At 37.8% G+C, this 17250-nt stretch overlaps 2 protein-coding genes across 3 annotated transcripts; one reads left to right on the top strand and one right to left on the bottom strand.

The window, feature by feature from the left end:
- The first annotated feature begins 9373 nt into the window (after nucleotides 1–9373).
- Nucleotides 9374–11706, top strand: LOC126727560 (SWR1 complex subunit 6). 2 transcript variants are annotated; one of them, XM_050433289.1, is made up of 5 exons: nucleotides 9374–9598; nucleotides 10321–10441; nucleotides 10586–10688; nucleotides 11121–11230; nucleotides 11306–11706. In XM_050433289.1, the coding sequence occupies exons 2-5, from the start codon at nucleotides 10337–10339 to the stop codon at nucleotides 11507–11509; spliced, it is 522 nt and encodes a 173-aa protein (XP_050289246.1). In that variant the 5' UTR covers nucleotides 9374–9598; nucleotides 10321–10336; the 3' UTR covers nucleotides 11510–11706. The 2 variants fall into 2 exon arrangements, with proteins under 2 accessions (XP_050289246.1, XP_050289238.1); XM_050433281.1 differs by having other exon boundaries at nucleotides 9385–9598; nucleotides 10335–10441.
- Nucleotides 11707–12016: 310 nt separating this feature from the next.
- Nucleotides 12017–15141, bottom strand: LOC126727551 (laccase-13-like). The gene is made up of 6 exons (XM_050433269.1): nucleotides 14965–15141; nucleotides 14717–14868; nucleotides 14233–14477; nucleotides 13958–14086; nucleotides 12513–13469; nucleotides 12017–12398 (listed from the first exon to the last, which is right to left on the bottom strand). The coding sequence occupies exons 1-6, from the start codon at nucleotides 15082–15084 to the stop codon at nucleotides 12268–12270; spliced, it is 1734 nt and encodes a 577-aa protein (XP_050289226.1). The 5' UTR covers nucleotides 15085–15141; the 3' UTR covers nucleotides 12017–12267.
- Between the last annotated feature and the right edge of the window lie 2109 nt (nucleotides 15142–17250).

Here is a 17250-nt window from a genome sequence, read left to right as displayed (position 1 = left end):
TACGCAGGCTTGAGGCCACGCACACAAGAACACAAACAGAAGTAGTTCTTCGACATTTTCAAGGAGACACCATCCAAAATCAATCCTAGACATGTTCCTACCCCTCTTAAGACATTAGGTTTTCATCTAAACCCTTCCCACAACAAAACCCAAGCATTTAGATAACCAAAAACACATTCAAACCAAAGATCAGAGAGGAACTTGAAAATGATAAAAAAAATGAAAAACTTACAGATTCACCCATGAGAATGTGGTTCTCTGGCTGGTATGTCAATGGTGGAGGTTCCACCAACCTCGTGGCTCCGCTCCAACGGGTGAGATGGAAGGCATCAATAGATAGGATGTAGGAGGATTTCTTGGCCTTCGGTGCCATTGGAGAAGATGATGAGAGAAAGGGAGAGAGTGAGAAACTAAGAAAATTTGAGAGGATAAGGGAGTCAATAAGTGAAGAAAAGAAGGGATGAAGGGAGGTTTTTGTTGAAAGAAAAGAGAGAGGAGTTACGAAGAATGTGAAGAGGTAGGGGAGATGAAGAGAACGAAGAAGAAAAGAAGAAAAGAAACGGTTGGTAACCATTGGAGAAAATGAAAAGGTGGGAACACACTTGATGACTAAACTACGTGTAGTTTAGCCATGAACAATAAAAAAAATTAAAAATTTTCTTTTCTTCTTTTCTTTCAAAAAAAAAAAAGGACATCTCAATGACTTCCACAATTAGACATAAATTACCAAAGAATTCACCCAGTGGATCAAGCACATCAAAAAGCTCCCTAGTGGATCAAGCCCATTCCTAGTGGTTCAAGCAACTCAAGAACCATCCCCCAGCAGGTCAAGCATGTCAAATATCATCCTCAGTAAGGAAGTAGAAGACTCTCCCTCAACGTTTCAAGCATCTCAAGCAAAGTATTCCCATTGAAGCAAGCAGAAGATTCTTCCCAAATGTATCAAGTATTATCCTCATAAAAGGAAGCAGAAGACTCTTCCTCAATAGTTCAAGCACATCAAGAGCCTCACCAAAAAAGGTAGAGAAAGAAGTGAAGAAGACAAGAGGAATAAGTCACCCGAAGAAGTTTAAGGCAAGAACCCCGGATGGACACCACAGAGACTATATACTTTTGTTGTTTGTTGGGTTAGCTCGTAAGAGCACCCTTGTTTGTTTTCTTTTTTCTTTTTAGTTACTCTAGGATAGTGAGTCACTCACCATTTATTTGCAAATGGCAAAACAAGTTCTAGGATAGTGAACCTGTCATTTCTCATTTCCCAAGCAACAAAGGTGGGACTTCGGACATATCCGAAGTCCCACGCAGCTCTTTGAAGTTGCACCTTGCCCCATGTATGCATGATGTGTGTCGTGTGTGTGGGTTGTGCCCAAGCCATACGTCGAAGCAAAATTTTTTATCTCTTATTCTATTTATTTCATTAGCGAAGCTCACGAATCAAAAGAGGAGCATATGAAGAAACCGCATTTTGTATCCCTTACGACTTAGGCCCACGTTTCCCGATGATGCTCAAACTCTAAGGCCTAAGCCCAGTTTAGAGCCCAATCAGATATTAAGTTGACTTAAGGAGTGTTAAAATGGAAAACATAACCTTTTGAATGAGCAAAAATCTATTTTTGTAAATAAAATGACCAAAAAAGCCCGCAGCCTGCGTACGTGGGTCACAACTTGCGTACACGAGCCAAAGCATGCATACGCAGGCATATTCCTATGTACGCAGCTAGGGTTTTAGAAGTATAAGAAATGCAAGTTTTCTGTAATAGTGTCTGAGGTTTGGAATGAATCTCACATTGTCTGGCAACTGTTCCAAAGCCCATCTTTTCAACTATAAAAATCCTTACATGGTACATTTTCAAAAGACACGAAAATCCCACGAGAAAAACCTAAGATTCACTAGAAAATAATGGGTTAAAATGGAGTTTTTCATAAAACACCCTCAAGTTGGGACCTTTTTTGGTCCCAATCCTTTGAGTTTAAGATTACTAATCATTATTTCATTCAATTGTAATAGATTTGACTAAGAGGAACAGAAAAAAATAAAGCGTATGAGCTTTTGCTTTAAGGTATGCTTTAAAACTTTCCTTTTTCTTTTTTGCCTTAATCTTTGTTTTAATCTTTTTCTTTTGCTTAGTTTATGTTTACACATATTTTTTTAGGTTAGTTTTAGGTTTTCTTCATATTTTTAAGCATGATAGGTTGCTAGATTTTACATTTTTGGTTTCTGCTCTATTTCTGTGTTGATTAGGGTTTCTAATATGTTAACATTTTGTTTTTGATATGTTTTGTTTAATGATATGCTTGCTGCCATGTTTAAGTTGCTGTTTTGTTTTAGATGAATGCTAGGGTTCTCTTTTATATGTTGGGCTCTCTTTTGTTTAGATAGATGGATAACTATGTGTTTAGGGTTAAAGATGCCATGTTGTTTGCTAGATGCATGTTAGTGTGTGTGTATGTGTGAGTCTAGAATATAAGTATTTAAAAGGTTTTTAATGGGGTTAAGATATAGGACACAATGATGGGAGGTCAACCTTAGGGTTGGGCGATCTTGGATGCCTAACACCTTTCCAAGAGCGTACCTAAACTCTGAACCCAAACTCTAGTAGTAAGATCAAAGGTCTTTCCTCGAAAGGTCATTATATTCATGGTTCCTACACCATATAACTAGGTGGCGACTCCTTCCAATTTTCCCTTCCCTTACGCCTACAGACGAGATACTGCCCGAGGACAAAACCGAGGCCGAGAAAGTTCGAAGAAAGGCACCGTGATACTGGCTCTCGGAAGAGTAGAAGCTATACAAACAATCATACTCCGGGCCATATTTGCTTTATATCCATCCTGAAGCAGTGGAGGCACTATTGGAAGTACTTCACGAAGGAATTTGTGGTAGTCATATTGGAGGAAGGTCCCTATCACATAAAGCCCTCACCTAGGGATACTGGTGGCCCAGCATGCAAAAGTCCGCCCAAGAATATGTCAAGAAGTGTGACTAGTGCCAAAGGTATGCCCCGAACATCCATCAGCCAGGAGGAACCTTGAATCCTCTTTCCTATCCATGGCCTTTTTCATAATGGGGCTTATATATAGTTGATCCTTTCCCAAAGGCAACTGGAAACCGAAGATGGCTCCTCATAGGAACTTATTTTACTTCATGAAATGGATCGAGGCTGAACCTCTTTCCAACATCCGAGATCAAGATGTGAAGAAGTTTGTCTGAAGAAACATTGTCACCAAATTTGGAGTTCCACATACACTGATCTCAGACAATGGGCTTCAGTTTGATAGTAAAACTTTTTGAAGATTTAAGAATTGGTCATCAAAAATAGATATTCCACCCCTGCCTACCCTCAAGGTAATGGGCAAGCTGAAACCAACAACAAGGTCATAATGAATGGACTAAAGAAAAGATTAGATGAAGTAAAGGGAAGATAGGTGGACAAGCTACCATATGTGCTATGGACTTACCACACCACACCTAGAAGGTCAACAAGAGAGACCCCCTTTCAATGATGTATGGCTCCGAAGCAGTCATCCCTCTAAAGGCAAGATTCCCGACGTTGAGGACTAGCTAGTTTAATACCGATGAAAATGGGCGACTCCTCTCAGCTAGCCTAGATTTGGTCGAGGAAAGAAGGGAAGTTGTAACGATTCAAATGGCTCATTATCAGTAGAAGCTCAGACAAGGATATGACAGGGTTATCAAGACAAAAGTGTTTGTGCTAGGGGACCTGGTCCTAAGAAAAGTCGTAGGGAATACCAAGAATCCAACATGGGGAAAACTCAGGCCTAACTAGGAAGGATCCTATCACACAACCTTAGTGGCAGGAATAGGGGCCTATCGTTTGGAAGACTTAGATGAAAATGTCGTCTCACATCCTTGAAATGTAAATAACCTACGAAGACACTATTATTAATGAATGGTTGCGAAGTTATTCAATTTCCTCTCTTTGCTATCAAAATTCTACTTTTATCAATATCTTTACATTACTTCTCTCACTATAAATAAGTGTTAAATAGAACTTGGTCATGTTCGACTTCTCAGATCACATGCCATAGGTAAATTAACTCTTATTAAAATTGGCTAAGTGTTAAACAGAACCTCGGCCATGTTTGACTCCTCGGATCACATGCCTTGGGTAAATTAACTTTTATTAAAATTGGCTAAATGTTAAACAGAACCTTGGCCATGTTTGACTCCTCGGGTCACATGCCTTGGGTAAATTAACTCTTATTTAAAATGGCTAAGTGTTAAACAGAACCTCGGCCATGTTCGACTCCTCGGGTCACATGCCTTAGGTAAATTAACTTTTATTAAAATTGGCTAAGTGTTAAATAATATTCAATTCCTCGAGTCACATGTCTTGGATAAATTAACTCTTACAAAATTGACTAAGTTTTAAATAGAATCTTAGTCATATTCAACTCCTCGGGTCACATGCCTTGGATAAATTAACTCTTATAAAATTAAACTAAGCGTTCAGCAGCACCTCAACCATGTGTGACCCTTTGGATCGCATGTCTCGAATAGGCTAACCCTTATTAAAATTAGTTAAATATTCAATTGAATCTCAGAACATATACCTCGGATAAAGTATTGCAAAACAAAATAATAATAATAATAATAATAATAATAATAATAAAAGTATTGGATGGGGATAATATTCATGAGAAGTAAAATAGAGTTGCACATATAAAGTTACCGAAACGGGGTACATAAGAGGATTACAAGGCACAACAGAAAAAAGTAAAACTGGAAACAAAAGGGGGGAGAAGTGTCCTTTCTATGCAGCAGGCTTTGGATCAGCAGCATCACTTCCTTTCTCTCTCTCCACCATGGGCTAAGAGGTCGGAGTAGCGAAGCTCGTCCCTTAAGTAGGAACCTTGGCTGTTTCTCTCAAAGCTAAGGCAAAGATAACCTTATCCGAGTTCCTTAACCTCGGAAACATTCAAGGCCTCTGCCCAAACTTGGAGGCAATATCCTCGGCAAACAGTCGTGATCTGAGATTTCAAGATTGCCTCCATTTCTTTTTTGCCCAGATCATATACAGCCTGCTCTGCCTTCTCAATCTCTTCCTCTTTGCCCTCTAAATCTTTTTGTTGGATCTCGATCTTCTCTTAAGCAATAACCAGCTATTCCTCAGCCTTCTTGAGATGGAGTCGTTGGTCCTTGGCCTGTTTTTCTACCCTCACCAAGGCTGCTTCGGCATTTTTTCTATCCCTCTCAGCCTCAGCTAGCTTGAGGAGGGATTCCTTGGTCTTCTTCTCAGAAACAACCTTGGCCTTAAAGGTGGCAATGCAACGTGCCTCTTCATCCTTAAGTTTAGAATGGGCATGGTCTACCCATTCTTCGGCAACATGAGCCGCTTGAACTGCTTGTACAAATAAAGAGGGACAAGAAGTGAAGTTAAAAAATAAATAAAATAATATAAAAATGATAAAAGGGATGTAACTAAGAACATGAATACAAAAAATAACCATGGCAAGATCCCTCTTCAAAGTCAAAAACACCTCATGCTTCTTCAAGCTTCTGAGGTCAGCATGTCTTGGAGGAGGAGCATAGCTTGCTCAAGGGAGTTGGCCACATAGCCGACCTTCTCCTGCTAAAAATCCCTGATGGATGAATTAGCAGGCAAGGGGGCACCATCTAGTACTAGAGGGGGGCTCTTATGTGGTGGTCAGTTGCGACCTCAGAGCCCGAGCCTTCGGTAGAAACTTTCTTCTACTGCCCCCTAAGGACCTTGGACCCCTTAGGAGGCTCCTACTCCATAGAAGGCTAGATCTCACCTTCTTCAGAAACCTCCTTTCCAAACTTCTTGTCCCTTTTTCTCTTTTTCTCTCTAGGCTCAGCGGCAGAAGTCCGAGATGGGAGGGGGGTAGGAGGCCGAGGATTCATGGTTACCTCGAAGTGGTGTTCCCAACATGAGACTCCAATAAAGCCAGCAAGTTGGGGGTCCTTTTTTGTAGCACCATGCCTTCAGGTACATACGTAATCTCTTGGTCGGTGCTTACTTGGACAGTGACTTGACGCTTTGAACTGGCTTTGGAAGACTCAGCAAGGTCGGACTAGTCAAACAATATAAAATCTTCCTTTAGATCAATAATCACAGGCTTCCAAGCAAGCTCTTGTGGCTCTTTGTTTAAAGGTATTACTTCCTCCTCGGCTTGGATAATCTCAGCAACTTGCTGAGTAGTTAGTTCAATGTCCTAAGTTCCCTTCAGAGGTGGACCAGTAAGAAACACAGGGATGGCTACGTCAATCTTTGCTAAGCGAGGATCCTTGGCTTTGATCATGTGCTTGGGGGACTGAAAGCTATTAGGGATCGGAGTGTACCCTAGAATAACATGGGCGGCACGAAGCTAACCATCTTTGTGGAGGAAAATCTCAGACTTCAATATTCTATTAAGGTCCTCACAATTCACCAAGTTGTGATTGGGAGCAGTAAATTTTTTATCTGCAGCAAAGTAAAGAAAAGGATGGTCGAAGGTTAGCTACGTTAAAATAATAATAATAAAAATAAAAATAAAAATAAAGAAGATAGAAGAGGAAAAGAAAGAAGAGCACATGTTCCTATAGATAAGCAAATAAACAACAACAACAAAAAAAAAATGGAGAGAATGATACTCTATGAACTAAGAGTAAAATACTTTGCTCGGGCCTATAAACATCCCACCTGGCTTCCCATCTCGTGTAGGACAATGTAAACTATCATGTCATTCACCCAAGACAATCAAAAAGTCCTTATCCATACCCTTGTTGGATTCGGGAAGGCAGGAGATCATCTTAACCGAGGGTACCCTAGTCTTAAAGTAGTATCATGTTTCCTTGCTATTTTGACAATTGTACATCTAGTTGACATCATGATGGGTCAGGTTGACTCCCATCTTACAATTTAACATGTCTACACTACCTTGTATTATAAAGACGTTCGAAGTGCACTAGGTTAGGCAAAGTCTATAAAAAATTAAAAAATCCCTCGTTACCTTGCCCAAGGGATTTGCATCCCACCTTCTATGAAGGCAATCATGGGGATAGCTACGGCACTAGAAGGCCTTATAGTGTGTCATTCCCCTAAGTGGTAGTGCTCTATTTCTACCCCGGCAGGAATGTAATATTTAGCTTTAAAAGCCTCCCTCCCCTCAGGCGTATCGACTAAGATAGCAAATCTACCTATCCTTATTTTTTTTTAAAATAAAAAATAAAAAATAAAAAATAAAGATGAATATAAAAGAAAAAAAGGGGGGGGGGGGGACTCTAAGCTATGTGAAGGCTTAAGACACAAATATGGGAAATAGGGCACCTCAGATTGCTTCTTTGATGGTAAAAGAAGGATTATTGAAATGGGGAAAAGTGATCCCCATCCCCCTTATATAGAGGTGAAAAATGAGCGGTAAAATTCCCGCTCAAAATCCCAAAAAAACTACAGCCCTTGGATCTTCATCTTGCCGTAGAACGTGAGGAACATGATGTCGCCTATTGCATTTACTGTAGCATTGCAAATGCTAAAGTGTTAGGAACATGTACAAAGCAGATGAAAAGACACTCTCACATGGGAACACTCCCAACACATGTGACACCACCTAGGTCTTGTCAAAACCCCACTCTCTAGGACAGTTGTAGGAGTGGAATTTTGAAAGGCTATTGTGGGAGGGCAAGATCCGAACGCAGAATAGAACACACGGGCCCAATCTAGGGATGGAAAAAGGCTCATTCGCATACCAGTCTAGGCTAGACACGTGGATAAGAATCCGAGGAGGGAAGACGTAGAGGCCCATCATCTGAGAAGCTCGAAAAGAGAGCACTCCTCGAGATTTTTTCAGCTAGCCACTTGCACCAGAGGACAGGATACCAAGGAAGACCATAGAGACATGCAAGTAAAGAAGAGAGGAAATATCTAGGTAAAGTAGCCATCACCTCCACATTCAATGCACTGTACTAACTCAACCAGTTGCATTAATGAAGGAATGACCCCTGAACAGTAATCTCGCAGCTCATAGCACACTCTACCATCTCCAGTAGAGCCCTGATGGGACAAGCGTCTAAACTAATGCCTTGAGCTGTACAGGTGGAGGGCTCAAATGCAATCGGAGGGACTATATAAAGGAAAGAAATCCCTTCAAGGAAGAGGAGGAAAAATTGAAAAAAGAATAGAAACTGTAATACATCATCCTATATTAAGAACTTGAACACTTTTTATGAACATTGCCTCATCGGCCAGACCCGAGGAAATGTTATTTCCACATTTCGTACTTCTTTTTACCACTCTTTAAGCCCTAACTCCACTAACCTAACATCAAGATCATAAAAGAGCATTGAAGTTGATCTCGCAAGCTCATACTTTAACAAATTAGTTGCACTGGAACTGAAAAAACTAATCCCACTATTCTAAGTGGGCCTAGCATTTTTGGGCTCTTATAACACTCACCTTGCGTATTCTGTAAATTAGTCTCCTACTCTCCTAGGAATTAAGAGAAGTGTTACATCAACAACATTATCATAACAAATCCTAAATAGTAAATTGTTATTGGTTTGAATTTAAAACCCACCACTGAAATTACTTTTTTACTTATCAGTAACAACTAATAACAATCTACCGTTTAGAATTTGTGGTAAAAATATTGTGAATATAACGTTTCTCAGGGATTAATGGAAATATTTAACATCAGCTTAAAACAATAAATCTCATTCATATACATTTATGCTAAACAATCATATATATGATGCTAAACGTAATCATATGATGATGGATGTAAAATAACATGAAGAAACTTCATCTAAATAAAGACAATTTGCTGCTCCTTGATAGGGAAGGGAATGGAGGTGGTAGACCTGCTCCAAGTTGAAATTTTTAAATTAAATTATTTTCTTCTTTTAAAAAAAAAAAAATCCTACCAAAAATATTTTTATATTAGTTTTTTTAAATAAAAATATCAGAACGACATCATTTTGGAACATTTAACAGTAGCTCTCTAACGAAAATTGACCAAAGAATTGATTTGATAAAATTACATGTGAATTACAAATTACACTCCTAAAATTTGGGATTATTTAAATTTTAAACTCTCAAGTTTTGATTATGTAAACAAAACCTCACCTTATGCTCACATTTTTTGTATTTGTTGCCAAATCAGCCGGGCAAAACGACACAGTTTCAAAGAAAGCAAAAGGCACTGCTGCCAGCTTCCAAAATGGCGTGGTTTCCGCCCAAAATCGAAAAACACAAAGTCCAGGTTGTATTACGACACCGTTTTGGAAGCAACTCAACTCTTAAATCAACAACTCAAAACCCCAACAACCCGGGTCCGGCTCCTCTCCAGTTTAGTGTCTCATGTTTTCTCCTGTTTTTAAACAGATGAACGACACGGTGGCGTCTATAAAATCTAATGGTAAAAACTAAGGCCACATCAAATTATCATCTATTTCTCTTTTACCCCACTCTTCAGCAGTAACCCACTACACCGAATCTGAGAAACTGGAGAAATAAAAACTGGAGGTGAGCCGCTCCCCTTGTTGAAGGACCCAACGAACCCATTCAGCTCAAAACCCAACCCAAACCAGCCCTCGGCTCACCGTGAACCCACCCAGCAGGTCCGGTCCAAGGCGACGGTAAGTTTCACATGATTTCTCATTTTCTTCGTTTTGTCCAAGACATGATTTTTCTTTGGGTATGCGTAATTATATACAATATTGAAGATGACCTATCTTTAATTTTGATGTACCCATGTAGAATTGAAAGCTCTGAAACTGATATAAATGCCTTTCATTAGAGAGTTAAGTGTGATTTGGCAACAACTTCAATTCAATTCAAATCAAGGTTTTACCTTTACTCATTGTGTTTTTTGATAAATTGTTAAAGGAGACCAGTCAATGCCACTGGGCAACTGGGCTCTCTTGGCCACTTTACTCAGTGTTGATATGCTCAAAATCCAAATTTACTTTATCACATAGTCTTTGAGAGGTTTATATGTCTTTCATTTTTGGTCCATACTCCATAGCTTCTGCTTCAATATATAAAAAAAACAAACTACATAAAATAAAACTGGTTATATTGCATTTTTGCTTCCTGAAATTTGGGGTAAGTTCCATTTTGGTTCTTCAAATTTGAAAGGTTCAGATTTTGGTCCCCGAAATTTCAAGCACTTTTGTGGGGTTTGGGAGAAGTGATTAGTCATGTAAATAGAAAAATAAATGGATTAACCAAGATATTCCATTTTTGAAATTTCAAGGACCAAAATGGAAGAAACCTTATATTTGAGGGACCAAAAATGCAATTTACACCCAAAAGAAAAGGCAAAGGAATTTTTCAATGAATATTTTCTCTGATTCAGATATCTCTTTGCAGCAATGGATGATGATAATTCCAACCCGTTTCGACGCATGTCCAGCCGAACTCGTAAGGTTGCTCCAAGAATGGCTGCTGCCCTTGCAAGTAGTGACAACCGCACACATGTATGTCATATCCATTTGATTAAAAAAAAAAAAAAAAATTTTGGCTGTGGTTTCTTTACTATGCACAAGTTTGTGACGGTTGATGAAATAGGAGATTATACATTATATCAACATTGATTAGTTGCTTAAAAATTGGGTGTTTAGGCCGCTCTTGCTCGCCTTGAAGCTTTAGAGAATGACAATGCAGGAATAGAACAGATAGAAATCAATGAAGACAGTGATGCTTCTCTTGACGATGATGATCAAGGTCTAATTCATTTTAGCTCTCTAGTCTTTTTTCTATATTCTTTTTTGTGCATTCTTTCGTTGTTTTATATTGCTTCCCCAAAACTTTATTTACTAGAGTGAATGGGTAAATCTCAGCTTTTGATTCTTTATATTATTCTTAGAGCATATACCTACAGCCATAAAACAGATGTCCTGTATTGAGAGCATGTAGATTCCTGAAACCAAATCTCTCTCTCTCTCTCTCTCTCTCTCTCATCACTGAAGTTGATTCGTCTCAGTAATCAATCATAGAGGGTTGGTCTGAATGGGATTATAAGGTCAAGTTTGGTGTATGGTTATAACCAAAGTTCCTATTTAGATAGGGTAGCACTGAAAATTGCCTGTCTATTTCACCTTGTTGGTGGATATGTTCACTTAGTTTATATTTTCATTTTTGGACCTCTTGTTGCAGGTTATATGCAAAAGAGGCAGTCCAAGGGCACAAAACGTAAAACCCGACAGGCCAAAGCACTTGAGAATGCCAGGAAAGCCCCGAGAACATTTCTGGAGCTATTAAATGAGGTAATAATGGAAATGCTGCCCAACCTGTTTTTAATTTTAAATTGCTTTTGAGTTACTCATTGGTTGCAACTGCAGGCAAGCCTGGAATCCTTGCCTCCTCATGTTCCCTCCTATTTGAAGGCAGCAGTGGGACCTCCGAGCTCTACCTCTCGCCGCCATTTCTGTACTGTTTGTGGATATGCTGCCAGCTATACATGTGTGAAGTGTGGGATGCGCTTTTGTTCAGGCCGTTGCCAGAATATACATAATGATACTCGTTGTCTGAAATTTGTTGCCTAACTGGTGGGAGATTTTAACGAGCCAAAATCTGTAAATTCATGAAACTTGATGCTCATTGCTATATACAGAGCTATGTGGATATTGTTACGTTCTTTCCCTATTTAGTTTCCCTAGGAAAGAGGGTGTTTTGTGCCATTGGCCTGTACATTTTGTATTCTTGCAGTTTAGTTCAATATATAGAGGGGGACTTTTTGGATTGTTGCTGTTAATTAATTTTTGTTTTCCTTCAATTTCTTGAAATTACTCCTTACTCATGCAACATGCTTGGTGCATATTCCAGGTCGTTGGCAACTCTGTTTAGCTGATTCTTGCAATTTTCACTGGGTTATAAAATGACTACAGCCAATCAGAATATAGTTGACTCGATGACAATGGTCATCATCACATGAGAGCAGCAAAATCTACTTCATGGGTTCTTCAAGTGGATTTGGTGAATGATTATCTCTAGCTCCTTACATCTGTTTCATTTGTGGTATGTTTTATAAACTTATCATTAGAAAGCTGGAATGAAAAATAGATATTTCTTATTTATCATGAATTGGAAATCCAATTCTTTGATTTTGAAAATAAGACACTCAATCAAGAAACTTGACAAATCAGCTGCTCAGTGGAGCAGTACCAATGCTTTACTTACTACTAAAAAACCAATGGCATCAAATTCAACTGAACAGATACTTGTATACAAAAAATACTAGAAAACAGAAACTCCGTCAACTTTGAAATTAGATGTAATGACTGGTGATGCTTTGTCAATGGTCTTAGCATTGGGGCAGATCGGCTGGGGGAGGTATTATAGACTGAGATTGCCCTACTCCATTCTCAACTAGGAAAGACATTGCCAAACCCCACCTGAGATGTGAGTCTATGTGACAGTGCAATAGCCAAATTCCTGTTTTGGACCAAGTAAATACATGGAAAACATCAGAGCAGTGGATTTATTAGTGGTCAAAGTGAGGCAGACTGAGACATATTAGTGTATTTATACTTAGATTTAGTATATCACCTGGATTATCTGCCACAAATCGAATGGCTACCCATCCACCAGGGTTTGATCCAATGGTATTCCTTTGTGGTGGGTCGATGAAGTTGAACTTGGCTGTATCTGTGCTTGGGTTGAAGTTACCAAAACCTGATCCAACAACGAAGAATTGATATCCATGAAGATGAATTGGATGGTCCTCTGTTGTGACAATACTGGTATCCTGAAAGACAACTTGTACTTTGGAACCATACTTCAACTTATACAGCTTAGTTCCTGGAACAGGTTGCCACAGCCCACGGTTCACGTTGCCTGTATAATTAAATTGTATGGGGGGGACAGGCGGAAAGTCTGTGGTGAAGATACCAGGTACACCTTGGTAATAGGCTTGCATTAAGGAGTTGGTTGTTGGAAATACAAAAGAAACGTTGTTTATGCTGGCAGTAAAGCGGGTTCCATTTGGTCCTTGACAACGGGGGCTGTTAGGACGTGTACAATTGTTTAGTCCTAACCCCACTGTGAAAAATAGGTTCTCGTCAATGGCTGTGGGAACTTTGACCAGAGAAGGGCTCTTAATCCCAGCTGTGAAAGCAGTTGCAGTCGCTGTATCATTGTAGGCAGGTAGTTGTGGGAGGATTGGTCTTGAAGATTGCCCCTTTTTGGTACCGCAGGAAGCAGATTTGTATTCAAGGATTGCTGTGGTGGTGGTGTTGTCAAAGGCTGCATTCATCGCAGTGTTATAGGCACGTGCTGCTATGTAGTAGTGAGCTGGGGGCTGATCTGCAGTGAGGAGGACATTGGTTGTCTGACCAGGTCCTATCATGATTACCCTGGTTGTGAAAGGCTTGGTGTATGCTGCATCGACACCAACAACAGTCATTTGGTGGTTGGCGATGGCAAAGAAGAGTTCTTGATTGAGTGCAGCGTTGACGATTCGCAATAGAACTGTCTCGCCTGATTCTATGGGAATTCTCACAGTTTCTGCATTATGAATTTAGTTATATTACCCACTTCATGTTACTCTCTAATAAAAACAAAATATAAAAGTATTATCACAAAATAAAGTGAGGTTTGCTCTATGGTTTCGTTTTTAGTTATAATTGCACAAAAATATTAGGAACGCAACCTTTTTCATTACTTGTTAAGGTGACAAGTTATGATTGAAGTAACATCACTTTTCACCAGTATTGTTTTTATTATTGTACCAAATATAACATGTCAAGTTAAAATTTGTGAATAATTGTGTCCCAAAAGTTTGATAATCTCAATATGAGAAATCAGAGTTTGAGGTCTATCCTATTCAAATATGCACTGTTAGTTATCTTTTCTTTCATGTGATCATACTGCCACTTGACTCAAATTAATCTTCAATATTAAGAAGGGAGCAAAAAAAAAAAAAAAATTTCCTTTTATCTTCTTTTCCTTCTGTAAATTTTAAGTTTTTGGCTACAAATAAGGTTACTCCATACCTTTGCCGGAGCATCTATACAAATCACCGGGTTGACCATTAATGGTATATGCATCAGAAACATTAGGAGCTGCTCCTGTGAAAAGTGCCTGCTTTAAGACATCCATGGGGTTTCTATCGAACCATTCTCCTGATAAACCATCATAAACCATTATAGTTTTATCATTTGCTCAAAATTCACTGACAAGACTGAACAAAATCTATAGCATTAAGGATTAGTGGTGAGAGCCATGTAGGAAAAACTAGAGGGTTTAGTAAGAGGTCTTTAGTTGTTACCAAGAAGAAGGGTGTATTCTTGCTTGGGCGTCGAGAAGGGATATGGAGAGCCCAATTTGGGATGGATGTTGAGAGCTCCATAAACAGTGGCTCTGAGCCATTCACTATGAGCATGCCACCACAGAGTACCCTCCTGATTTATGATTGTGAAACGGTATGTGTAAGTTCCTCCTGGTCGGATGGGACACTGAGTCACATAACTAGGACCATCTGCCCATGGATTTCTAAGCTGTCGAATTCCATGCCTGAATGATGAAATTCAATTATTCACATCAACGTTACAAGCATCATGAATTTCAAGTATGTATGCAGTGTTTGGTAGTAGATTGAAAATTTTCTACAAAGTTTCTCAAAAATAAAGAAGATTGCAAATGGAGGGAAAATAATTAGGCAGTTAATAGACGTATGTTAGCTGCTGTTATATATGTCTAGGAACAAGCTACATGTGTGATATTGATGTACATAGAAATTATAATCATTTTACCAGTGGAGGGTAATGTTGTATTGGGCAATGTTCACTACTTTGATCACAAGGGAATCTCCATTTCTCACTTCCAAGGCTGGCCCTGGGAATTGTCCATTTACAGTAATTATGTTGTGAATTCTGCACAGCCTCCTCACTGGTTTTGCTTGAATCTATATCAGTCACACACAAAAAAAGAGTAATTTATAACCAACTACATTCCATTAGGGATAATAATAATAAGTTCATGAAATGAAGAAAAGACATACAACAAATTCACGGTAGTGAGTCTCAGCATTTGCAAAGGAAGAAAGGAAAGTGATCGCAGCAAATAGGCCAAGTAATAAGCAAGAGCCCCATGGCTTAACAGTGAGATTGTAAGCCTCCATTGTTTTCTCAGCCTTTGTTGAATAAAACTGGAGTGCTTGTGTGAGTTACCACCATAAGAGAGACCAACTATATATAGTGTCAAAAAGCGGGAAATGAGTATGATAATACTCATTTTTTTTATTTTGAAAGAGTGCTTATTTGGCAGATTTGGTTTTAAGTCAACAGTGATACAGGTTAAGATATTAAGACTTGAGGACTTTTAGTACAACCATAAAGGGTATTTGTTGCACCCACTAGGCCCTTCACTCGATCAAGAAAAAACAAAAGGGAGAGAGATTCTGTACAAAATGCAAGTTAGGAGAGCGAAAGCAAATTGTGACAGTCACATATTACTGTTAGGGATTTCCCAGCTTAAATTTTTATCATAATTTAATGTCCTACTGTAAGTCTTCTTATCAAAGCTAGTCTATGGGATAGAATTATAGATGTATTTGCTTCCTAGTTAATCCGCTAAAGCAAACATTCTACAACAAATCTGTGGAACTTTAGGATTTCATTAGTTCATTATGTAACAATATGTTCCCAACAAAGCTTGGAGGAGAAGTTGTTAATAGTAAGTTAAAAAAGTAATGTCAATAGTGAGTCTAAATGGGAACCGATAATAGCTTGCCACCTACGCTTTGTTTTGAAATCATTGTCCATAACACTACTCTTTGATGATTGAACTATCTCGTTAGTGGTGATCTCTTTTTGAATGGTTATGTGAAATTTTATCTATCCTCTTTGGCCTCATTGATGACTGCAGGTGTCTCTTTCATTGATTTTCTTGTAGAATTTTATTATTTGTTATTATTATTTTTTCTAAGAAACTTCTTGTAGAAAGCTACTAACTGTATTCAAGGCTCATAGTCAACTAAAAGACTTCGTTGTTTTCTCTAACCCCTGCCCCGGGTTGATTCCTGTTTTGTTGAAAATTGATTGAGTATTTACACCACCGAATTGTTCAAATCAGGAATGGAGTTAGAAATCTATTTTTGAAATGGCCAACTTCTAGAACCAAAATAAAATAATATGAAACTCAAAATGCTTCTGCATACACACGTACATACACATACTCACATATAATTATGTATGTGTTTGAAAACTTACTTATAACAAAAGTTATGTATACGTTTTTAATTTTGCTTGAAAAGATTATTAAAAAATTTTATATTTTGTTAAATATAAGTTATAACTAAATTAATATTACAAAAGAATTCTTAATTTGAGATATGTTTTATATAAAAGTTAAATTTAAATTAAGTAATCATATGGTATCTATAATATATTTTTAGCTTCTTCATTAATTATGAGATATGTTTTTACTTTATTGAAACTTTTGTCCTCTTAAACATTTAAATTTTAAATTTTAAAAAAAATAAAATCAAAGAAAAATCAAAGCAATAGCCATTATTTGACCCACAAATTTCAAAGAAATAGCCAATACACCAATCAAAAATCATTTTAGGAAACTATCATTCTAATCAATCTCTCAAAAAAAATTACTTATAAAACAAAATCTCTTTTAAAAAAAATTATTTTCTTTTTTAATGACATCTCATGTTTCTTTGTACTATTCCTATCTCTAAGATCAACAAACTTAATACTAGAACAATAAATTTTAAATTTTAAAAAAAATATATATATATATATATATATTCCACAACTTTTTGTCACAACTCTAACATGATAGACTATGAATGGTTGTCTATCACTTACACATGAACTCACCATTTTTTTTCTTCACTACTCACACTTTACCGCATCAAAATTGTGACAAAGAAATGTAATAGTTTATGGTACTAAATTTTTCTAGTTTTTTTTTTTTTTTTTGGGAAGCAGATTTTTTCTAGTTGGATATATTCTAAACAAGAGTTTCTACCTCACTGAACTTTAAGTTGTGTTTGGTAAATAATTACTTGCCCAAAAACAAAAGTAAATAATTGAAAGATACATTGTTAGCTCAACGATCCACGAGCCTATGCTCCTTGTGGACCAAGATGTTATGTTATCTGAGCATTAGTTGAGTTCACATTATTTGTATTTGTATATATTGAATATATTTTGATGTTATACAAACCAAGGTATGCTTATCCTTATCAAAGAACAGTTAGTTAGGGTAAAGGTTGAATTTTGGTTAGGTTAGGTATGACTTATTTTAGGAGGAAGAAAAGTATAACAAGTGT

This window comes from Quercus robur, chromosome 1 (assembly GCF_932294415.1).
Source record: "Quercus robur chromosome 1, dhQueRobu3.1, whole genome shotgun sequence".
NCBI lineage: Eukaryota > Viridiplantae > Streptophyta > Magnoliopsida > Fagales > Fagaceae > Quercus > Quercus robur.
This window is presented reverse-complemented; position numbering and strand designations above follow the sequence as displayed.

Bases quoted from the DNA above. Each gene is read 5' to 3' on its own strand.
- LOC126727560 (XM_050433289.1), top strand. From the start codon at position 10,337: ATGGATGATGATAATTCCAACCCGTTTCGACGCATGTCCAGCCGAACT. The intron at 10,689-11,120 runs GTCTAATTCATT...CTCTTGTTGCAG, and splicing joins TCTTGACGATGATGATCAAG to GTTATATGCAAAAGAGGCAG. The intron at 11,231-11,305 runs GTAATAATGGAA...TTGCAACTGCAG, and splicing joins TTCTGGAGCTATTAAATGAG to GCAAGCCTGGAATCCTTGCC.
- LOC126727551 (XM_050433269.1), bottom strand. From the start codon at position 15,084: ATGGAGGCTTACAATCTCACTGTTAAGCCATGGGGCTCTTGCTTATTA. The intron at 14,869-14,964 runs GTATGTCTTTTC...TGACTGATATAG, and splicing joins CTCACTACCGTGAATTTGTT to ATTCAAGCAAAACCAGTGAG. The intron at 12,399-12,512 runs GTGATATACTAA...GGTCCAAAACAG, and splicing joins ATTTGTGGCAGATAATCCAG to GAATTTGGCTATTGCACTGT.